The sequence below is a fragment of the Haemaphysalis longicornis genome, unplaced genomic scaffold (genome assembly GCF_048455015.1).
Source record: "Haemaphysalis longicornis isolate Haplotype H1 unplaced genomic scaffold, Haemaphysalis longicornis Haplotype H1 scaffold_1, whole genome shotgun sequence".
Classification (NCBI taxonomy): domain Eukaryota; kingdom Metazoa; phylum Arthropoda; class Arachnida; order Ixodida; family Ixodidae; genus Haemaphysalis; species Haemaphysalis longicornis.
In genome coordinates this window covers 34,396,163-34,421,064 of record NW_027526203.1, presented here as the reverse complement: position 1 = coordinate 34,421,064, position 24,902 = coordinate 34,396,163, and the positions used below count along the sequence as shown (strand labels likewise).

The following is a 24,902-nucleotide window of genomic DNA, read 5'->3' as shown; positions in this document are numbered from 1 at the left end:
GATGTGATTCTGGTACCACTTTTATAAACTCCAGGCGTTTTCGCCATCAATGTCAGAGGCTTCCGAAGATCCGTTCCGCAGCTGTGCAGTTTACGTCTTTTTATTGACTTCTCTGTTAGCTGATGGGGAGACGAAAACTCCCCAGCACCGACTCTGGCTTCCAAAGAATAGAACATTCCGTTATTTCGATGTCCATGCTTGCCTGTGTACTTTGTTTTGGATCATCCAAACAAGCGACAAAATAGATAACTTGGGAGCAAGTAGCTTCTCTAAAAACGTTTCATACCCTTGATGTGACGTCCGGCAATTCGATGAAAGATGAGTTTGCGCAACGCTGGCAAGGTGCCTGAATTGTACCCCATCGAAAGAGGGAAGCACATGAATTCTTCGTAAAGCAAACTTTTACGAAAGAGAGAGCGAGAGAGAGAGAACGAGAGAGAGAGAGAGAGAGAGAGAACGCGAGATGGAGAGAGAGAGAGAGAGAGAGGAAAAAAAAGAGAGAAAAAAAGGAACCGCGTGATGTCTATTTCCAGTAGTACCCATATCCCACGTGGAGCTTATCGACGCAAGAAAAACTACCGGAAGTGATTTTTCCTCAAGCTAATGTACACTAGAAATGATAAAACCGTTTAATGAAATTTGCGTGGCATTTACCATAATAGAGTGCATCAGCGGGTAGCATACGCTACACTATCATTGGCTGGCAGCGGGTCCCTATTGCGCATGTGCGCACGAGCATGGCGCGGCGGGCCGGAACGAACGCGCGCAGGCGTGGTCGGGTCCCAGTATTCGCCGCTGATAGAGTAGCGTACGCTACCCACTATGTTAAAACACTTCAATAGAGAGCTTTACCACAGCGGCTAGTGTCCGCCAACGCTACGGCGGCGGGTTACCCAGACGGGATTGCGCATGCGTGCGGAGGGAGGACGAGGTGGTCGCCTTCACCGGAACGACTACGCGGACTTTGCGAGGCGGGCGACTGCCCCTGCGGAACGAATGTGCACCTGCCCAGTCGGGCGCCGCCAACCTCCCCCGTAGCGTTAGCGGACGCTAGCCGCTATGCTGAAGCTCTCTAATATCTTGCTTTAAGGCAATGAAAGCTTGATGCATTTGTTGTTGTTTTTTGCTTGTTGCGGGTATTTTTCTAGTAGCTGCCGGCTTCGTTTTATAAAACTGTCATTGACTTTTTTTGCGCCCATGAACGCTATGTGACGTTCCCCGCGCTCCTTTTAGACTGCCGTTGGAAATCCGCAAAGAACTGGCTGGGAAAGTATTAGGACTCCGCAGGTATAAATCAATGGTCCCCGTCGTGGGTAAATCTGATCAGCGCGTAAAATAAAGTGTGAAAGAAAAATACAGTGACAGATCGGGTAGTAGATCTAAAATACCCGAAATAGGTGTGGTACGGAAATCTCAAAAGAAAAGTTCTTTAACTACTCCCAGTAAGCCTTGAAGCTCGGGTGCAAACTCGTCTACTTTCTAATAAGAGATACAATGTAAACACTGCGCAACCGCACGTCTAGAGCCGCGTAAAAAAAGGCGTCGAAAAACTGGCACCCCATTCATCACTCTTAGCGACTCAAACTGGTATTGCACGTAGAAGGGTGGTGGAAGACTCAACCGTTGTTACGGAAGTAACCTATTCCCATGGCAGGGGATGAAACCGCTTCCGGTATTGACGTTTCAGCTTGCACGATCAAGTTACGTAATTGGAAGTCGGCTCTTTTTTACCGCCCTGACGCTGTTATAGGGAGCCTGTCGGCTTCAAAGGCCAAGTGCACTCAAATTTCACCTCGACCAAATTTATTTTTAATGTTTAGTAAGTGCCACCAAATCAGCTGGGACACAAGGGGTAGCCCTGTGAAACGCCTCGTTAATCAGTCTGAAGCGTTTCAAAAAAGCTCCGCTGCCGACCACGCTGCAGCTGCCGCGGATCGCGTAAACAGCCGTGACGCGCCTATGACGCTCCAGCCGACGGGGGCTTCTTCCTCTGGCCAGCCACGCAGCTTGAGAACCGGCCGAGCTCTGGTGCGAACGCTTCACCCATTTGCTGCCCCCGTGAACGTAGGGCTTGTCCGCAGGCTTGCACCCGAACTGCTGACCGTCCGGCCGCTCGCTGGGCGGCTCCAACGTCGGTTCAGTGGCCGCGCCCTCCTCTATTTCGGTTTCAAAATTGCCGAGTTTGGCTGACCGCTTGCGGCGTCCACGCGCATATTTCAGCTCTTGCATGTTTATTTTGCATCTAGCTGTCTTTTTAGGCAGACTATACGGAAATAATGTTTTCAAGACGTCGAAGTTTTGAGCGCAGTTGTCCTTTAAATCGCAATCACGGCTGCCCTTTAAAGGGTACTCCACAGCAAGTAGACGGCTGCTGCGGTGAAGGCAACCTGCAAAGTTAGTCTGAGAGAAGTTGCACAGGTGGCTGGGGTTGATGATGATGGTGGTGGTGGTAATAACGATGATAAATGAAGTTGGGACCATCGTCATTGTCCTTTTATTAAGATATGTTCAAAAGGGGCCCTAATTAGGCTTCCGAAGGTCGCCATTTTAAGCGCGCAATCGCTGGACTACGGGTTCACGACAACATACCCCAAATATTACACCTCTGCTTGAACTAAGGGCCGCATAATCCTGCAAGGAAGATGTTTGTTTACCTGTTTATCCGCGCCGTCATTATGACTTACTCTGGCGTAAATTTGTTACTGTGGCGCACTCTCTATGACGCAGCTGACACTGAAGGCTACGGCGCCGCTATTGGCAGCCAATGGTAACAGCCAATGGTAGCAGCCAATGGTATTGGCAGCCTTAGATGCTGCAGCCAATCACCATTCCCGGCTGTGGGCGAAATGCGGGTGCATATTTCGGCGGTTCCGGCGAGATGCACTCCAGCATGGCGTATCTTTGTATGGACGAATTTCGATCGACGCTATCCGTCAGATGGGTTTAGCTGTATTTGTATATATAGCGCGTCGCTTACAATGTTTGAATAACGCTGAAAAACACGAAGCTTCTCAGCAGGTGGAAACACCGCTACACCGAATCTGCCTGCACAGTGGACAAGGGGTCCACTATGCGGTGTATGCGTTACTCGGAATACACCACAGCAGCTAAAACTTGTAACCACCCGCCAGAGCACGACTATTGCTGAAAATCAGCTTACAAGTACGGTAAACATGGTGATAGTGCGGGAAAAAATAGCGCTGGGGATCGCCGCCGTTGCGGCTTCGTAAAGCGGTTAGCAAATACCTGCGGCGAAGCTAAGCCTTTTCTGCGGGACCCGGCCTCGGAGGACCTCTTCGCCGAGACAGCACCACACGCAGGAACGCTAGTGGGCCGCTTGTAGTCGGCTGTCATTTTCAAATATTGTCGTGAGCGACCATGTTGTGTTTGGGATCCACATTTTAGCCTTTAAAGGCCCGTTCCCCTATTCTAAAACCGACGCGCGGAGGTAAGCACAGCCGCCGCGAGAAATCTGGCTGCCCGGACGTGCGAGCGGGACCACGGGGCCGGCCCAGACAATTGTGGGCGGATCACGTGCGAAGGATGCAAAAAAAAAGCGTGACCTTCCGCCAAACGGAGCCAATGGCTCTGCAAGGGCAAGGACCTTGTCCTATTTCTCTAGATGGTCTTGCGCCATGTCGGTGGCATCATAGCTTCGAAAGTGCTTTGGAGGCGCGAGGAGAGGGTTAAAGCTCCGGGCCGTATTGATGGCCCTTTTTAATGAACAATAATTCGGCTAATACTTTACGCTTTTAAACCATTTTTGCTGCAGGACGTTCCATGGATAGTACTCCAGCGATTGCGAACGTAAAATCGCAACCTTTGGGAGCCTGTTTAGGGCCCCGTTTAAATAATGCTCCATATCAAATAGACTGGTGCTGCGGTGAAGACAACAAAAAACGCCTCTGAGCAAAAAGCTATTGTAGCCCTCGCTCAGGATGATGATGCCGATGGCAAGAACGGCGGCAATAATAACATTTAACGATAATATTTGGCATTATTGTCATTGTTATCCTGATCAAGAATTGATTTAAAGTGTACTCCCAGATCATACGATCACGCTGCCGTGAAGGTACCAAAAAAAAAAAAGAATTACTAGCAAGGGCAAACACTGATCAGGTAATGCATGATAACTCATCGTAGATTATGCCGGACGACGTTGAAGCTGCAAGACAAGCCGACGCTCAACTTATCTCCACCGTGTACCGCCAGATTGCGACTTTGTGGATTGGGAAACGGCCGAGTTTGAGCTGGTTACTTTCCATATTCTTCAAAAAAGCACTGGAGGCCGACTGCCACCTCCTGCTCGGATTTATGGTCGCGCATTCGTCTTTAGTTATTTGAGACGTAACTGGTTTGAACTGCTTGCAGTTCTACAGGTCATTAAATGGGAATTTTCTCCCTTTTCTTGGTTATTTTGACAATGGGACTCTAGGTGTATTCGAGTCGACACACTCACACTCACACACTCACGCACAAACACTCACACACTCACACACAAACACAAACACACACACACGCACACACACACACGCACACACACATAGGAACGCACGCACACGCACACACACACTCGCACACACACACACAGGCACGCACGCACGCACGCACGCACAAAGGCACACACAAAAGTACGCTCGCACGTGCCCGCCGGCCCGCACGAACAGGCCCGCACGCTCGCACAAACGGTCTATGTCGGTACATGGCGCACTTAAATACGTAATGCTTAAATTGCGCAGTGTCATGGCCACAATCCCACTGGGCCTCGCAATTGTACCACTTGGCCCAATTGGTAACAACGTACGTACATTAAGGTGCACTGCAGTGAAGGAGGTCCACGTTGTTCTAAAATTTGTGCCTACTTGAACCCTGATATTTTTTTCGGGAGGGCTGCACAATAAAATACGGAAGAATAAATGAGCTTATCGCGTTGTGCAACAATTCAAGTCCCGAATTTCCTGGGCAATGGTAATGGCAGCATGCAAAAAAGGAAATTTGTGGCCCGCCTGAGCCTTAGTGCTGCTTGGGCGTAATGGAGTGAAAGTCGGTTGCGTAGTGCCGCTTGGTACATCTCCCTCGAACCATGACTCGGGCCGAGTCCGCACTCCTCATTTCGGCACGACTATTCATATGCGAGAAACAGTCGCGCACAGAAAGCATGTGCCACGCAAACACACGGAGCCACGCAGACTGTGCTAGATTTTCAATGCTGCTTAACCTCCGTCCGCTCTCTATCCTGCGCCGGTGGCCGCTGCGGCTATGGCCAACGCTCATACCGCCGCAGGGCCAGTCCTCCTTTCGTTTAGTGTGAAATCAGCAAGTACTTCAAAGACGGGCCGAGTTGTAGGGCTCACTGAATAAACAAAGTGGATTTGGGCGTGTAAATTTTAATGCGACCCTGAGGTAATGAACTCAATTTTCGGCCTTTCATCGTTACTTTACTTTAACGAAGGAAAGAGTCTCTTCGCCGTCCCTTTGAATTAGGCAAATTATAATTTGTACCTCTGGCGTACGTTTTGTGCAGTGCTTGGACATTTATTTTATCTCCAGTGGCTTCCAGTGTATAGTATTTCTTTGGCCCCAGAACACTTCGCGGGTGTTCCTTCGTTGACCGCTTTACTTTAGAATGCCAAGAGATGACCCTGCCCGCCAGTGGGCGCTGGACACACAAGAACAAATTTCATCGTCTAGTGTGCGCAAGCTACGAACAAAAGAATTCTGTGCATCGTACGCGCGAAAAGTGTTGTTTATTGTTACCATTTTCTAGGAAACATACGTCGTCCTGGAACAGAGCTCCAAGATTACGTAAGCGTTCACTAATGAGAAACACGATATGCTGTCGGTACCTTTCGTTACGAGGTGCGCCTCCTTCCTTGCAATCGTTCTGACGTGTGGTGATTTTTCTTCTTCTTTTGCTCTCAATCTAGTCGTGAAGTCAGCCGAGTTCGAAGTTACGGTCGCCCATTGTGAGGTGAAAGAAGACAACGCAAAGCTCAACCCGGATCAGACAGCCATCGTGTAAGTATTCGTGCACGCCATTTGTGTGTGCACCCCGTCTTTTCTTCTTTCGTGCTTTTTCCCAAGTTTCGCCCATTTCCACTAATTTGTTCGCATAATTTGTCCTCAGATTACTATGCGTTTGAAAAATAGGATATTCTATATTCAGGAACTTTGTGTTTATACTGACTTTTTTCTAGCTATAGGTCATCCACCGCCGCTGCACCAACCCGGTGTAAAAAGTAATTAGGTTAAGAATACGCGCCCCAAAAGCAATCCACGTAACGTAACATACAGAGAGCACCACGTGACGGTTCTTAAGAGTAATGAACGTTGGCCCAGGAGTAGGTGTACCGAATAAGTTAGAAAACCAATAGGCCTCCACAATTTTGGTTACGCTCATTTACGTCTACACACTGCCGGGGTATTTTTTTCTGTTTCTTTTCAACAATGACAGCGCCTGGCGCATCGCAGAAGGTGGTGTTTATCGAACCCTTATTTTGTGCAGTAAGCGTGCAAAGAAAAGTGAGCTGGTGCGCTCTCACTAACAGGCTCTTTTAAAAGTGTCGGGCTTTCCCTGTGGCCTGATGCGTTTTTCGGCGTTGGGGAAGTTTTTAGTAATGAATTGACTTGCGTACAAAGTGACCACTCCGGGCAAGTTCCCATGCGTTGCCTCATTACATCAACTATCTGCGCAAACAATTAATGGTAAATAAAAGAGCAGACCGCGCGTTTCCGTTGGTCGCTGTTCATGCCTAGAGCCGTTATAAGAGATGGACACCAAGGGAAAGTGCAAAATTTTCTCAGAGGCGTAATGGTTATTCTGTGCGGAAACGAGAAAACGGAAATTGTGTCGGTTAGGCACGCCCGTTCGCACATGAGTGCCTCTCTACGCTGCTACGACGGGGAAATGGAGTTGCCGTTGATTGGAGCGTTGTGGCTCTTACATGAACAGCCGGGACAGCGAGAAACCTGCGATACTAGTTTCTGCGGCGCCGCCGACAGTCTCTTTTTTTGCGTGTGAGCGCCAATATGTGCATGTACATACGTGCCCCGCTTTAAAAATTTGCGATGCAGGTGTTAAAAGCCCGTCCCTAAAGTTTGCATGGCTTCGGAAAATGAATGTGCCGGAGTTTCGCTTGCATGGGCAGCTGCTGTCCACGGCTGCCAAAAAAGGGCCTTGATAAGTAGCGTCGTTCTGTCAGGGTGTGAAGCGTCTTGATCAAAGTCGCAGAGCTTAAAATATTCCCACTGCAGAAAAAAAAAATATTTATTGTGGACAACCACAAGAAATCTCCAAGCGTGCATGAAGCCTCCAAACGGCGGTGACCTACATAAGAATAGGCGGGCCGCCCTGCGGATGATGTCTTTAGCAAGGCCGGCGGGGTGGAGTAATCAGTGTGTATCGGTGCTTGGAAAGAACAGTTGGTGCTGCTTCATCGCTATACCCGCGGCGGTGGCTCATTTGCTAAGGCATTGCGCTGCTGAGCACGAGGTCGCGGGTTCGATTCCTAGCCGCGGCGGCCGCTTTTCTGGTGGAGGCGAGAAGCAAAAACGCCCGTGTGTACAAGATTTCGGCGCACGCTAAAGATCCCCAGGTGGTCCAAATTATTCCGGAGCCCTCCACTACGGCGCAACTCATCGCCTGCGCTGCGTCGGCGCGTTAAACCCTACAATCAATCAATCATCGCGATGGAGTAGTATGGACTGAGCAGGGCCACCTTGTACGTTGCAGCTAAATGGCTAGGCTAGAAGGACGGGCATGAAATGAAAGTGCCGTGAAAAAGAACGACAGTCAACCGATCGCGACTTCGTCACTAATCGCCAAACGCGGACTGAACCCACCCGCAGAAACATTGGTGAGACACCCGAAGAGCATGCAGCCCGACTATGACGGTAAAAGGAAAGAAATCAAAGCCTCTTTCTTAAGGGAACGATGGTTAAAGTGCGAAGCTTTCCCCATGAAACCTGAATCAAAGTCAAAGTCCAAAATCAAAACTGTTTCGACCTTGTCGGGATGACGGAAGCGAATAGACGTCGGCTTCATTATAGGACGGATCCAGGTTTGAGTCCTACCATGGGAAGCCTTTTTTCTTTTACGCGCTTGATGTGCCTTCGCTTATCATCGTCGTCGTCGTAGTCATCATCATCATCATCATCATGGTCATAAATTTGTTAAATATATTCTGTAGAGTTGGCTTTCCTGCACTGCGTTTTTGAGCCGACGTCCCACGCCATGAGCGAGGCGTAGAAAAATTCCCTTTGAAAAGAGGACAGACACAAATAATAGCACAAGCAATTAGACAAACGCTCAGGCTATTGATAAACAACTACGACATTAATGAGAGAAGGTACAGTCGCCAGAAAAAGTTTGCGGGATGTGCAGCGCGTGGCCGAGCGGCGCAAAACTGCATTGCTGCGCCATCTGCAGCCAGCCGGCGCCGGGTCGAGGCTCAAGGAACTGGCGTGCTAGGCGCGCTTTGCGCATGCCTGTCCTTTACTAGTTACGGGGCATCTGTGATCCCTCCCGTGCCCCCGACATGCTTTCAATGTTCGCGGCAGCCGCTGTGGCCCCGCGTGACCATCTCCGTCCTTCCGCTATCACTGGTGCAACAAAACACGTCGCCCGCGGCCGCCGTTTGCGCGGCGGGCAACGTTGAATAAATCTTATCTTCCCCGAGGCACTGCTGGTTGAGCACAAATTATGTTCCAATTTTTAACCTAAGCACCGATAAAGTGTAAGCTGGTCTAGAATTTCCATTCGCCGCTCATGCCTAGCTATCACAACTGATGTTGGTGCGTGCACTGACCATGCCGCCCCGCGCTCCGGAGGACCACAGAAGGCATATCGCCCGCCTTAAGCCCGTTCTACATGGAGCGAATTTCGCCTGCGAATGCGCTGGAACGAACATTCGCACTTGCGAAGTTCGCAATGCCTGGAAATGTCGTCTACATGAGGCCTGCGAACGCCGCGATTTTCGCATTTCAGATGCGCCTTGTTTGCAGACTGAATTAAGTTTGCCACCAGCAAAGGTTGTTGTGACTTTAACAAGGGTGGTTTTATTTTACTTTCTTTGCAAGTTGTTTCTGCCTGGTTTGCGGTGAATATAAGTTTATTTGCGGTTTTATATAAGAATCGCCAATTATTTATCAATATACGCACAAACCGCAGAGAAGACAAACGTTTTGGTGTGCCCGCGCTTTTGTCGCGCTCATACAAGCAACGCCATCTGGTTTCCAAGCGTGCAAGTGGTGCCGAGCTGTGCTCCTATTGGCCGCAGGTCCGGCCCCTCTACGCCGCCCACGCCGCACGAGCGGCGTTTGCTCGACCTCTTCAAATGTTTGGCACTTTGCCGCAGCAACGAAAAAAGGTGGTTTTGCCGCACGAGCGGCGCCGCATCAGCGAATTCGCAGGCGAAATCGCTCCATGTAGTACGGGCTTTACGGGTAACTCTAAGTAGGCAGTGACGCAAGTGCAAGTGGCAAGTTGCGAGTGCAAGTGGCAAATAGCAAGTGGTGAGAGCAAGTGGCAATAAATTACAGACTCAGATGAGTACGAAGCACTTTTACGGGCCTCCGCTATAGCAGAACACAAACTCAGAACTGTTGAGTGCAGAGCAAATACTCCTGTTCGTACGCAAAGTTAGTTTTTCCTATGAGGACTAAAGGGTGCACCAGTTGTAACAGGCGGAACACACACCTAAGTTTAAGTGAAGAGAAATGGAAAAAAAATATATAGACCTTCCAGTCTGTGGGGAAGGATGGACGGAATTCAAGAAGGTCACGAAAGAAGCAGGATGTGGGTAAGAGTTCCGCTTACTTCCTAGTTATTCAGGTGAATGGAAGCAATACGGACTAATGTTTTATCCTATAGGACAAGCACGGGGCTGAAACTGGCTCGCAAAACGTTGTAGTCGCCTGCGCAACTAATTATCATACAATTTGGTCTGGGGTAGTTCCGACAAAACGAGGGTTAGAGCCGTTTTCTGTAACCATACCTCCTCCTTTGAATGCCATGTATTGACAGCAGACGGGAATTCCCTATCGTTTACAGCTTCCCTATGAAATAACTGTGGCAAGTAAATGTGATTCCGCGTAATGATAACGTCATCCTCGCGGGCAATTTCACAATGATGTTTTTACATGATACCTACATTAGACAAGAAAGTTTGCTTTGCCGCAATATTCACCAGAAAGTTTACTTTGCCGCAATATTAAATTCGACGACGCGACTTTTTTCTATGCACCCCGTCATCAGACGCAGCTTTCGACAGGTAGCCTAATTAACTCCTGTAAAATAAATTTAGTCGTCGACCAATGCATCCCTTGGAAGATATAATTTATTCAACGTTGCCCGCCGCGCAAACGGCCGCCGCGGGCGACGGGTTTTGTTGCACCAGTGTTAGCGGAAGGACGGCGATGGTCACGCGGCGCCACAGCGGCTGCCGCGAACATCGAAAGCATGTCGGGGTCACGGGAGGGATGAGAGGTGCACCGTAACTAGTAAAGGACATGCATGCGCAAAGCGCGCCTATCACGCCAGTTCCTTGAGCCTCGACCCGGCGCCCGCTGGCTGCAGATGGCGCAGCAATGCAGTTTTGCGCCGCTAGTCCACGCGCTGCACATCCCGCAAACTTTTGCTGGCGACTGTACGTTCGCACGAAATACTTGTTCACTGCGTGCTACTTCTTTTTTTCTGCTAGTCACTCAGTTTACGTGACCGAGATAGTCGTGCTTTCTGGACACGCAGATACACGCGCAATAGAAAACAGTGCCCACGTTTCACCGCAGAAAGACACTACGATAGCATTACTTCATCTCGGGATTGATGCCGTCCACCACAGCACTTCGGGGAGAATATCTAGGCACTGTATAGAGGCGAAAAACACCTAGTGGCCTTACCTATACCTGTTGCGCCACGATCGCAAGCTGGAAGTTCTGAGGAGTTGTACGGTCTTTAAAAGCTTATTATCGCTATTTCAAATCTGAGTTACGTCGCTTTTTAGGGATTTAAGCGGGACCTTGAAGCATCTTCGTTCTTTATTAGGGGGAAAATTTGGGTACTCTTCTGCGCTTCGATGCAGTTGCCATGCTTATTTTGGTATGCATGTCGGCAAGATTACCCAAGAGTGCTTGTTGACGAACCGCGCGCACGCATGATAGTAGCAAGCCTACAGAGCCTAGACCTGGTAGTGACCTCACATGCCAAACGTTAATTACGTATTCATTATCACCCTTGGTTTATTCCAATGTTTTGTAATTTATCGGATACCCAACAGACATAAACAACAGGGAGTACTTTTACGTCAAACAAGCAAGGACAAAAGAGCTTACCTTTGTAAAAAATCAGTACACAACTACTTCCCTATACTGAGGTCTAAAGCAATCCAAGTTTACGAACCCCTTGTTATTACAACACATGACGGAGGTGACAGGTGAGGAGCGCTTTCCAAGCGATTAGTAAGAGGGATGACAAGTGTTTCGGGGGATCCGTACACACTCGATAACCGCGCTCATCCCCAATGCAATCTTCACTGTCGATGGAAGCAAGGAGAAGGCGGGAAGTGTGATTCCTCTGCTTATACTACTATGATTCCACATAATAGTGATTCTACGCGATTCCACTTCACATCATCAAGTTATGCATCATGACTACCTACATAACAAGAGGAATGGCTTAACACTCTCTACTCCTCTTCCCCTTCTGCTCCTATTTGCACTACAGACTGCGTGATAAATGGGCCATGGTGATTACGGCAGTGCTACGCATCAACGCTGATACGCATGCTGAATCAACGTTAATTTGCCCGTTGCACTGGAGTGCGCATTAACGGGAAAATGGGGGCTTGGAGAGAGGCTTGAGTGATATTGCATTATAAAAGGTGCTGGACATCAATTACTGGTAATTTCGTGTGTCTGGTTCCCTAGACAGCGAGAGTGCCTTTGGTCAAAGCCTGTGCTCAGTATCAAAGCTGCTGCTTCATTTTGTTGTCCTGTGAGGAGAATGGCTTCGTCAGCCACTTCCAAGCCACTTAGACCATGATCTAGCCCAGCATGTAAAGCTTGTTACGTGATTACTTATGGCAACTATCCTTGCTTAAAAGCGTGCATTGTTCAGAATAAGGAGTGGAACGGTGCAAAAAGCGAAAGAAAAACAAACAACGCTGCAGTATGAGCGAAGATACAGCCATTATGTCACGGCAGAAGCAAGGGGCGTCATTGGAAACAAACGTGTGATTACTCGCTGCCTTTCTGCTTTTTCCGACTATCAAATTTTAATCGTCACCACTATAATCAGTCGCACGTTAACCTCCAGTGTAGGCTGGTGCTAGGCACTGAGCCGTTCCCGTCTAGTGACATCTCAATCCATCATTCGTCCGGCAATGTTCGCGTTTCATCTTTGCGCCCAATTCTCTTTATGTACTTATCAACCCGTCCTTAGATAGCCATAACCTCATATAAGTGTACATGTTGTCAGTTCTGGAATCACATGCGGAACGTGCGGAAGAGTAAATAAATTAATCCTGGTACATTGAATTCGTCGAAACCAGCAACAGTAGGAACAGAGACCGGGACAGGCAGCCATTGTGGTCACGTTGGTAATGTAACCATGATTATAAATGTCTGGTTTTAGTGTGGCGCGTCGAGGGATGACGAATTTGCCGAACTCGTTGGTGGTGCCACAGCGGCATGCTTTGGATGCGGCTGAGCCTGCAGCAATGCCGGAGATCGGAACTTCTTGTAACTGGCATTTGTTACAACGGCGAGTGTCCCGTGCGTGCCGTACTGCGATTTCCGAGGAGCCTGGCGTTAAAGAAGTGGCCTTGCGGTGCGTATTGCCGCGTTCGGAACAATGGTGGCTATCACGGTGCCTCTCAAAACGCGGAAAGTGGGGCCAGCTCGTTTGCCGCGGGAATTTCAACTGCGGGGCGATGAGCAATGGAACTGGAGACGCTGCAGGTGTGCGAAAGTCAGCAGGCCAATTAGGAGGCGCATACTTATTTCAGGATACCTTGACCCTAATTAAGACCGAGCAGAATCAGAGCGGGCCTTGTAGAACAGAGGGGGGGGGGGGGGGGGGGACTGGGTACTTCTTATAACGTTCCTCATGAACGTGCGATAAAATCATTGCCCGCAGATCATTTTTATTGGCACAAAGTTCTCCCACAAGGTCGCTTGCAGCCGAAAGGATCGAAGCGCATGAGAGGCTGGCCTATGGTTATAGCTTCCTTAACGTGTGTAGGCTTCCGCAAGGCCAGTACTCCCGGGCAGGCAAATAGGACTTCAGAATACTCCCATTGCGGCTTCGGTCATGCTGCCATTGACACCACGACACAAGGCTGAAACATTCTAAATGCAGGGCGCGTAAGTCTCTCTGGAACAATGGGCATGCTCGCCAAAGATGTGTAAGTCTCTCTGAAATAATGGGCATGCCCTTCTATGATGTGTAAGTCTCTCTGAAACATGGGCATACCCGCGTAGGATGTGTAAGTCTCTCTGGAATAATGGGCATGCCCGCCTATGCCATGTAAGTGTCTGTAGAATGACGGGCATGCCTGCCTAGTTTTGTCCCGGCAGCTTTAAAGCGTCTGGAGGGTGTGTAGAAACCTGACGGAATCGGGTAGTAAAGCTTACCCAATTGTTGAAATATTCCTCGTTCAGGAATCAAACCTTCACCACATCACTGAGGTAAGAAACCCCGTTGAGTAGCTTCAGTGAATCATTATAACTCTCATAAGAGCTGGCTAGATTTCACCACTCCATGTAGTCCATGTCTTATTCGCCAGGGCCCAGCAAACATATGGAGAGCCCGCTGAGAGCATGAGACCGTGGATGCTGGCACAGCTCAACTTATGGGGCCTTGTTGCATCGTATACGGCAGCCTTTGTAAGTGCCGACCTAAGCTAAGCCCCATCGGTGCACCCCGAGCAGGCACTGGAGATGAAATTTAGCCTTCACTACTTCAGAGATCTCAGACACCGGCAGTCCAAGAAAGGCTTCGTCAAAAAAAAAAAAAAATCCTGGGCCTTCTCCACCAACGTGAAACCTGGCGAGGGGCGAAACATGATGTGTAAAAGTGTATTCTTGGCACCTTGACGTTTTTACCAACGGAGATAAAACCGCGGGGGGTAGAGTTATGCAGCTTTGCTGTAAAAATCTCTTATCTTTGAAGCACGAAGCTCTCTTGCGCGAGGCATAAACGAGCGTCCCGGTGTTTTTTGTAGGCGTTACGAGGCGCTCCAGCGCGAGGGGTGAACAAGTTTCCCGCTGTTTTTTTATTACGCGTTACGTTCTAGCACAAGACGTAAACGACTTTACCGGTGTTTTAGTGCGTGACTACATGAGAGGACGATTATGATGACAATTACGATGACGACGACAGGAGACGCCAACAGCCCCAGCCCCTAAGGGGCTTCGCCCCTAAAACACTGATTATGGCTCCGTACCTCTGGAAGGGGAAAACGCTGAATGGCGTAATGTTTATAGACACCTTATTTGTTAAATGAGGACTAATTGAAGAGCGGAAATCCCTTTTTTTGGTCTCTATATTACCATGCAGCCACAGTGCGAAAGTTTGCGCGACACCCATATGCTTTATTCCTAAATCTGACCGTCAATGATAAATGTTTTATATCGGTTTATATCTTCTTAATGTCTGGGTGTAGGGAAAATGTTTTATTGTAAAATGGGGCCCGGTTATTGTGTAACGCTAACGTACTACTCAATATCCATCGCCCAATTATGACTCCGTAGGCTATTGATACTCATTCAAATACGCACAACACGCAGGAAGGGCAACCTCACTCGGTCCTCCATTGTGGCGGGCTTGTCCGAGGAGATTTGCGTCAAGATTTTGTTGGCGCTGGTAATATTGAGCAACTTCTGCCTCAAGCTTTAATGCCATCAAATCTGCGCTTATAGGAATCGAGGCTTCGTATGAAATGTTTTTTTTTTCTCGTAAAATACACGTAAATACATGATACAGAGAGCAATGTAAAAAGCAAAGATAGGCGCAGCTTGATGGGCCAACCGTTTTAATTTTCCCTGATTTCAGCTATACTCTATTCACTCTTTTTCCTGCTTTCTTGCCAAAGCATGGTGCTCTATGTTTGCGGTGTTTAAAGGTGTCTTAGCTTAGCAACTGCGAATTCAAAATGATCCATGTCATGTCCGTTGGGTCGGTTTGTCAGCGTTTTATTTTTCGTGGCGTGTTGACAACTTGGTTTCACCATTTCTTGCGTTGCTTTGTGTGGTTGTGTGTGTGTGTGTGTGTGTGTGGGGGGGGGGGGGGGGGGGGGTCTGTGTGCGCGTGTGTGTGTGTGTCGTTGTCTCTGCCAAATGTTGGCGATTTTATATTTGCGCAAAACACTTGTATTTCTGTTGAGAAAAAAAGCTGTCTGTCCTTGCTACTTCCTGGCTGATTCGAGCTCATGTACCGTTTTTTTGGCCTGGTGTGGGGGCTGTTGCAGGACTCTCATGTGTATCCTGACGGCCGTAGTGATAGCATCGACAGGAGTGGACGTGATCAAGGAAGCAATGCGGCAACCCGACAAGAAGGACACCGAAGCTGAGAGTAAGGTTTCCCGCAATATTTTATGCATTCAGGCATTCCCAATGACTGCCCACTCTTCCATCAGTGCTTGGTCAGTGGGTAAATGGGGGAAAGGGGGGGGGGGGGGGGGGGGCAAGGCACACGAGCATAGCGTTACACATGACACTCCTCCATGTGACTTGCCTTTATCCCTTCATTACCGACCAATCAGGATTTCCGGGTGCTTCCAGGTGAGGTTGGGCTTCAAACGTGACGAACTACTCAACGCTCTGACGTTAAAATATCATGCTCGAATTACTTTGTCACAAGCGTGGACGACGATTTCCGCATCAAATGGTGTATTCGGCCTTTGCATTAGCCTACATTTCTCTTTCCATTAGAGCGACTGGCCAGTCGAGTGCTTTGTAGTGAAGCAATGTCGCTGGAGATTTCAAGAATGCACAGGCTTTTGTGCAGTGAGTTCATAGGTCGAAGTGCCTCGCACCAGCGTAAATAAAGTTCCACAAAAACTTGCGTTTCCTCGTTTTAGCTATGAGAAGCTATATTAATTAGGAAGCAGAGTAGATTGTCTAGGTTCTTTTCCCCAAACATATCGATCGCACTTGAGCCTACAGCGGCTGAAACGTATTTTGCCGGTAATAATGGAAAGCGCCATGGGCTATAAACATTTCCGAAGACTGCACGTAAGTGCCACTTCTGTAAATGCTGATGCGGCAGCGATGCTGTGCACACGTGGGCCCCGTACCGCCTTTAGTGTATATTTGTGTGCTTACGTTTTGTTGATTTCGTGTCTCTACTCCCGAAGCTATTGGGAAAAATTATAAACGTGTTTCCTCCGTTCTGAAGGGCAGTCCACGAAACATTTTCTCAACATCCTCGCTAATGGCAGCCACCGTCAGCGTAAAAATGGGCGTTATTATTATTTCACTATTATAATCGGCAAACGCAGTCCGACACGCGCCTCACTGCTCCAGAAGGCAGCGGATACTGTCCGCAAAAACGCATCCACGACCAGCGAGTGGGAGTAAACTTTCCGTCCCGTTAAATATTTCTTTAGAGGAGTACTGACACGAACTTTGAAAGCTGAGATAAGTGAAGAAAAGGCTTCCTTTGTGTATGCAGATATCTCCCAGCAAGTTTCAACTGTAACCGCTCGGTATAAAAAATTTTAAATCCGTTTTAATCTTTGCGGACACGAGAAAGCTCAGAACGGATACGCTGTCACAATCGGTTCAACATGACGCCATCTGCTCCTCTTGGTCCCAAACCGCCGACGTGAGGGCCCCCCAGTGACGTGGCCAACGCAATGGCTGCAGTTGGCGAGCGCAGCTACGGTGTGTGTGCATCACGTCAGGGCTTTGGGACTGACGTTATGCTGCCCGGGCGCGTGCAGAAGGTGGAAACCACTGCCAGTCTGAACGCGCGCACGCGCGCGCTCGGGAGCGCGTCCAGAACGCCTTGGTTCGACAAGAACGGTGACGTCACGAGCTCCCTCCTGTCATGAAGGCCGCCTCTGTGTTCGCTTTGTCAAAGCAAAAACTGACACAAATAAACGGCGTTGTATATAATTATTTACGCTGCTACCAACCGTCTAATGCACCACTTTATGAATAGTGGGCTGGTAGGCACCCATAACAGCGAAAAAAAAACGAAGCACGATAATTTCGCGTCAGTACTCCTTTAAGGGTCGCGACCAATTCACGCCGTGATGTACTGGTAGTGCAGGCAAGATGAGTCAGCACATACCACCCATTCTGCATGAACACATCCTTGCCCCTTCCATGGAGCCCTATCAGTTCGAGACAGTTTCCTGACGTACCAGGATATCATGCCGCACTACTGGCTCTTCCGCCGCCACCTACCACCAGCCGAGACGGCGCTATCCAATGCCGAGCAAAGGCTATGGCGTCTCATGCAAGCCAGTACCCTACCATGCAGGTATAGAATGCACTTAATCTAACCCACAGTCTACCCCACGGTTTACCACTCCCCGAACTCTTCACGTGCGTAGAAACAGAAGCCCTAGAACACGCCATGTGGAAATTCCCCCAACACCCTTTCCCCAGATACCAGACGGCGGGCACTGGGTTAAGGCGCTGGGCAGCTCAGACCTGACGATCAAAGAGAGCGTCACGCAGAGAGCAGCCTAGCTTCACATGTTACCATAAGAACCGATTTATTTGGTTAATAAAGTTTGTTTCTTTCTCACTCTCTCTCTCAAAATGGTCGTGCGTCACAGCAACATGCGACTGACCTCATGCAGAACCAATAAGCGCGTCAATGCTGGACTGGTCTCCAAGAACTCTACTACCTATCTTGAGTCGCTGGTCAGAAACGGGTCTTCAACTTTCTGCAGAAACTTTCTACTTGGCCGCACCTCTCGACCCGCACTTTACCTTCTTTGGCAAGCAAAAAGATTACCAGCACTTGATATCATCTGGTCACCCGGCCACCGGCCCCTCGAAGGAAACGAGGCAGCACACGCCGCTGCCCGTGCTCATACACACAGGGCCATTACCCCAGGAGGTGAAAGCAACGACTGATCTACCCCAAAGCCAGCACCACTCAGCACATACACCGAAACCTTATCCCGCTACAAAAACGACCACCGTCACTTCCCACCACCTCATTCACAATTAATACGCGACGAGGAAACCACTTCCCGACGCCTACAAACCAATTCATATCCTTATGACACCCGTAACACCATAACACCCTACACAATACCCTGCCACCTGTAACTTCTGCCCTGTCTCTGGCACCCTTTCTAAATTCCTTTTAAAATTCCGTGTTCCCCCCCTCCCCCCAAGAATAAAGAAAAATAAAGTGGGGAACAATACCCGCTCCAGCAAGGCTATGGCAGGTTTAAAGCCAATATAAAATAAATGAACGGGGCGAAAAGCCAAACTTTCTTTTTTTTTTTGATTGAAGAAAAGGCAATTTGCAGGGTTAAAAAAAAGAAAAAAAAAACTACTGTCCACGTTCCATATGCTAGGGCAGCAGGTACATAGAACGTGAGAAGAGTCGGCAATTACGGATGTGAGTGAAAGTAAACAAAGAAAACAGGTAGCAAAATGTCCTAATTATGAAGTGCAGTTGAAAAAATGTAGTAGCTAGCAGCGCGGAAAAAAAAAACCCGGAGAGGCAGCAGAGGAGGAAAAAAAAACACGAAAAAAATACAAATACATATGGTGTTTCACTTATAAAGTTCGCCACAAATGTCCGTCTAGAAGTGGCTGTTTTAAAATGAAAGTCCAGTTGGGGTATTCCCGTTCACGAGAATATCTAACTGCGACGCCCTGCTCAAACACCACACACATTATGCACAGTATCCACAAAATACAAAACGAAGCACCGCCGAGGCACTGTAAAGGTTATAAACAGAAAGTCACTGGGTCCAGCGTAAACACTGCAGCACTCACTGCCACTCACTGTCACATGGTACACGCGATAAAAAAAAAACGATGCCACGCTGAAGAAAGGCACGAATTGTCCCAGGGAACAGGACTCCAGACAGAACACGTGTTTCCTGTCATGGGCACACAAAACGCAACTTGAGGAGAAAAAAAAACAAAAAATGCACTGGAGAGCTGCACAGATCACAAGTGACATGTTGGGCCGCAGGAATGCCCAGGCTTGTAGATGGTACGGCGCCGATGAATGACCATTGGATACACACCGGCATCACACGACGGGTAAGGAACGGGAAATGAAGTCGACGAGCTCGATTAGGATCTGGATGGCTTCAGAATTATCCAATAGATGCCGAAGATTTGGCGGTTCAAGTGGTGGCCGCACAATGCGAAGCAGTCGTTGAATGTATGATGACGTTTTTGAACACTGCGTCAGATAGTGAGAGACGGAACTGGCGGCCGCACCGCAAAAACACAGGCAGTCCGGCGTAAGTTCGAGACGGAACAAATAGTGAGGGAATCGGCCATGTCCAGTTGTAAGGTGAGTAAGTTTTTTAGACGGCGGAAAAGAAGCAGGCAGGTTGAGAACACTCGGCGTCCAGCGGAATAATTCTGTGTCACTGTTGTTCGATGACCACGCCTCCTACCACAATAGGCGACCTGCTTTCAATAGCGACGAGCGGACCATATGTTTGGATATTTTCCCGCACACATCCTGTCCTCTCGTAGCAGCACTTCGCACGACTGCGTCGGCGATTTCGTTTCCCCACACGTTAGAGTGTGCTGGCACATGGTACAAGGCCAAGGAGACCGAGCTCGAGAGCAACAGAATGTCATGTTTCAATTGGTGGATTGTGGAGGACTTATTAAAAGTATTGTTGAGTGCCAGAAGTACAGAAAGACTGTCAGAGTATATATTGACAGGAGAGGAAGGCCTATTGTCCAGGAGGAACTCGATGAGTTCTTGCAGGGCTATCACTTCAGCGTCAAAGGATGTAGTGGGAGAAACTAAACGGAACCTTCTTACGGCGTGCACGCGGTCGGGCCCGTTCAGAATGACAAAGGCTGCTCCAGCCGCAGTGGGTGTGTGGGAACCGTCTGTGAAAGCGTGGAGAGAGGAGAGGTGAAGTCGCTGGTTCGCCTCCGCGCTCGTCAGGCGGCCACTTCGGACACGAAGACGTCGCGCAGGATGAGTGGCGAGACCGATGGGAAGGTCTACGTCGGCAGGTCTGAAGGATACCGAGTGGAATGTGATTGATTGTCGATGATAAAACAGTAAAAAGATGCGCACAGCGATGTCAAGGTGAATGTGTAACGGGAGCGCATTGGCGATGACCTCAAGGGCTGCTGTCCTCGTCGTGGTGTAAGCTCCGGTGATCGTGAAGAATGATGACCGAAGCAATGAGTGAACTCGAGCTTTTAGACTATGGTGTTGATTTAAGTGCCACCAAGCGGGAGCGGCGTAGGAAATTACAGGAAGGACGACCAGATGATGCAGTTGACGCAGATGAGAACGGTTGACGAGGGTGTGCATGCGTGCAAATCTAGTGAGCGAAACAGCCATTTTCTCAACAATTGATTTTAAATGGTTGGTGTGGGCCACAAAGGTCAAGTGGTTGTCAAATACAACTCCTAGCAGTTTCATTTCGGTGACTTGCTTGAGGGTTACACCAAGAAGTCTGATGGTAGGCTTCCGTATCGCACCTCGGTCACCTCTCGAAACCAGGAGGCAAGAACATTTGGAAGGGTTTAGCCTTAGCTTCGCCTTCTCTGCCCAAGTAGTAATCTTGTAGAGCGTTTCATGGGCAGTGGCTTCTAGTTGACGGCGCGTGCGCGCGTGAATGACGATAACCGTGTCATCTGCGTAGGCCTGTAAATACGTGTCTTCCGGCATGGGAACGCAGAGCACGTCAAAAATATAGGCATTCCACAAAAGCGGGCTAATGGGATAACCTTGAGGAGACCCCTTTGTTGTGAAGTGGGTAATGTTTCCTGAGAACGCCTCGTAACGAACGGTGCGCCCTTCAAGGAACGATTTTAGCAGCTCATAGATGTTTCTAGGGCAGTTGTGTGTGCGAAAAAAATACAAAAGTCGGGGGTGCCAAATAGTGTCAAATGCCCCAGCAAAATCAAGGGATATAACAAGAGACAGACCACCCTATACCACGTGGTATGGTAGTGCCAACGGGCCACTACTCTAACTCCAAATCTCAACCCTACCTATGATCAGTGGGTGGAGCAACTGGCCAGCTCCGAGCTCTCGGACCAGCGCCGAGTGGTGTAACTGGCCCGGACGGCGAGCCAGCCCCAAGACACCTTAGAATAAGGGTGCCTCTCACCGGATGGAGGGCCTACGAACATTCTCCTATTTACCAGTATAATAAATGTTTGTCTCTCTCTCTGTCTCTCCCTTTTTCACAAAAATTTGTCAAAAGGAAAATTAAGACCACCTGGGGATATTTAACATCTGCCAACACCTCGACAAAACACATTTTTAGCTTTTCGTCTCAATCAGTAAAACAGTCGCAATGGCCTGCAGTCAATCCCGCCACCACGTGTTGAGTAGCGCAACGTGTTAGGCACTCAGGAACGGGTGTGGGTTCCTTCCACATGAACACGACAAGATTAGGCACTGCCCCTTCGACTCCGAAAGGCTGCTTTAACAGATACAACCGCGTTTGGTGTGCACGAAACCTTTTACGCTTGTTCAGAGTAAACGACCCACAGTTGAATAATGAGATGGAAGGTGTGGAGCGGGACAGAGTGAAAGGCAAGGCACGCTGCGAAATGAATTTGCGATGGAAACACCAGCAGCAACAATGAAAGGGGGGGGGGTGCAAAAGGGAGCGCTTTTGCCCCGTAGTGGGCTACGAGGCAGCGAGAGGTTTGACTTTCAGAGAGCAAAGAACATTGGTACAGCTCCATCGAGCCTCTTTGGTCAATTTACACTCACTGCTCCCTAATGCCAGCTCAAACGGCCAACTCCGCCACCTTTACAGGACATGGATTGATCGATCTGCTAACCACTTGAGCGCTGCGACCAACTCCTGGCGTAGCGGTATGACTTCCTGTTTCGACATCCGCAGAACCCCTGGGTTTGACTTCCAAAGGTGCAAACGTCATTAATTTTATTTTTAACCATTCTAATGCCCCAATTTGTCTATAAAACCTCTCACACGTGCTGAACAATCAGCCCTTTCACTAGTAACAAGTTGGTGTGGGGATATCCTTAATATCACAGCGAGGAACACCGACGGTGGAAAAGAAGTTTTACTTTTGTTCCGTCTTCGTGTGTTCTTCGCTCCAGTATACAACGTGTCAGTGATGTACTGACACAGTTATATGATTACCTTGACGAAAAAAAAACTAAAAAGGTGCGTGTTCAGGCACCCCATTTTATAGAGGTGTTTTTCCGTACATGCGTGTTCAACTTCCCAAGCGTTGTAGTCCCACAAAAGGGCCGAGCGCCAGGCCGGGTATTCGTTTGTACCTATATTTTACAAGTAGGTGCACGGCACCACCAAGGCACACGAATGCCCATGGTGCCTTCCACAGCCACGGTGGACGCTCAACTCACAACCGCCTGTGGCAGATCATGCCGACAGGCTCCTTCACCCCCGCCAATGGCGCAAAGCGGCATGGTGGCCGGGGGCCCCGCGATGGACAAGGGTCAGGGCCCCTCGTAAGTGTAAAGGCAGCTTTCCAGGTGTGGATTCCCATTTCAATGGACTGCACTTGACCAGGGACGCCTGTACCCATAAAAAAAAAAACTCCCACCTCCCCCCGCGGGAACCCCTGTGTAGATGCGACGCATAGGCGGAGCGGCGAAGGGACCGCGTTTTATAGCGCGCATAACGTTGAGGAGACTGCGCAAGCCGGTCCCAGTCGATGACGACGTTGGCGTACTTGTAAAGCGGCGTGGACTCTAGGTGTTTGAGCCAAGCGTGGATGTTGCTTCGCCGGAGAACGGCACACCGGTTATATGCGTAACGCGCCCGAAGGAGAGGTGAACGTGCCGCGGCTATGACGCAACACAATCCAACACAATCAACTTTAATCCAATCCAATCCAAGCCAAGCCAAGCCAAGACAATCCAATCCAATCCAATCCAAGAAAATCTAAGCCAATCCAATCGAATCCAATCCAATGCCCCTCGCGAGAGACTGTTCGCTATCGGAGAGGAGAGGGGGTGAGCGGCGGAGAGCGCAGCTGGCGCGGCGAGGAGAATGGGGGAAGGGCGGACAACGCCGCCGAAGACGACGACGCCGGAGGGACAAGGCGAGTGAATCAGATACTCTGCATCTAAAAACCGGGGGGTATTGTTGTGCCAGAGCGGCAGGCCCAAATTCGTTGCACGGGGTGGTGCGCCGACAGCGGGGCCGATTCACTCCTCGTCCATACCAGACCAAGCCGCCCGCAGCCGACAGACTCAAACATGCACCGATGCTGAGTCGCCTCTCCTTGTTGCATCGCGGCGGCTCGGCCGAATCATGCATCGGGTGAACGACCGGCAACCGACCGGCCGCTATTCGCCTGGAGGCGGTTCGCTGAGACGGCGGCGGCGTCGCTTTCCCTTCCCATCGTGGCGGCTCGGCTGACGCAACCGCTTTGGCTCTATTCGTCGGATTTCAAACTTCGGCCAGCGAGAGTCCTGATTGGAGCGATTCCAACTTCTCGGGGCCAAAGTGAACTTCCGGGGGTATAAAATCCCGCCCGGAGGCATTCTTCGGCGGCACTTTTTGGAGACAACGAGTAGAGAGGCGCTGTCGTCTTTGTGCGAGCCATGTAACGCCTTTGTTACCCGTGTACATGCTGTATATAAATGTTGCTTCAACGTTTCGTCGGCTGGAGAACTTCATCGCTCTGCTCTGCGCCGCGTCGATAGCGGACGGAGCAAGGCAGCGTCGCTGCACCAGTGACTGCACTGGGGTGGCCAGTCGCAACAGTGGTGGCTGCGGTGAGATGACCAGTCCCAATAGTACTCGGTAATGCACAGATTCGCACCCGTCACCTTCCGTATACCAGGCGTGTGCTCTGCCTCTGACCCATCGCTCCGTTCCGATTCCGAGTTAAGGTCAACTTGGGGCTTTTATTTCTTGTACGCAGGATTTCTCGACGCGAACATGGTGGGGTTAATTGCAGGGAACGCTGTAATAAACAGCGTTCACTAAAAAAGCAAAATATATTGCGTGGTGCTGATCATTATAAAATAAAGAAAAAATCAATTTGACTCTCGCTAACTTGAAGCTTCTTGATTATAATTTTAGTTAATTAGAAGTGATGTGTTGGTACGGTCAATTTTGCATCGTATGGGAGAAATCGCTCGATATTTCAAAGCAAAGATCCCAATGCTTGGGATAATTAAGTTACTTCTTAATAGCCCGGCGGGGACCTTCTTCTCTCTATAAGACTCAGGATATTTAAAGGAAAAAGCAGAGCTGTGTTCTCGATGATGCCAGCACTACTTCAAGAGCACCTGAGTTGAGAAGGCGGCGGTATTATTCAAGCGCACGCATCTATCTCTGTTGCAATCCTCAACGTTCTCTGTTGCGCAAAGCTCCAGTTTGTGGGGCGGAAACGTGCGCGGCCGGTTTTATGCGTGGGGCTGGGATTTTAACGACATATGTCAACAACCGCAGCAACCCGAGGCCGAGCTATCGTACACTCGACTGGCGGCGGAAGTCCAGCTCCTGAACGAAGCCGGGAAAGGAGGCACCGCAAAATATCCTGCGCGGAAGTTGGGATGTTTTTCCCAACGCGCTTTTGAAGTTAATCACGAATAAGCCCTGAATATTTCATCCTGAGGAACTGCACATGTCGCGGAAACCAATGTGCACCGGCCCCTATCCTGGAGTTGGATTAGGGACGCTTCTTTCCTTGAGGAAAGCAAAGCTCCCCTGACTGGTGTGGTCGCTTCGGCGAAAACTTTGGGAATCTGC

The 24,902-nt window shown here is 49.4% G+C and overlaps 1 protein-coding gene across 1 annotated transcript in view; it reads left to right on the top strand.

Annotated features, from left to right (window-relative positions):
* LOC144163010 (nose resistant to fluoxetine protein 6-like) overlaps positions 1–24,902 on the top strand; it is a 206,170-nt gene that overhangs the window by 57,341 nt on the left and 123,927 nt on the right. The window contains exons 4-5 of the mRNA XM_077693822.1: positions 5,928–6,018; positions 15,468–15,571. Coding sequence (XP_077549948.1) covers positions 5,928–6,018; positions 15,468–15,571 — 195 coding nt within the window. The remainder of the gene's footprint in view (positions 1–5,927; positions 6,019–15,467; positions 15,572–24,902) is intronic.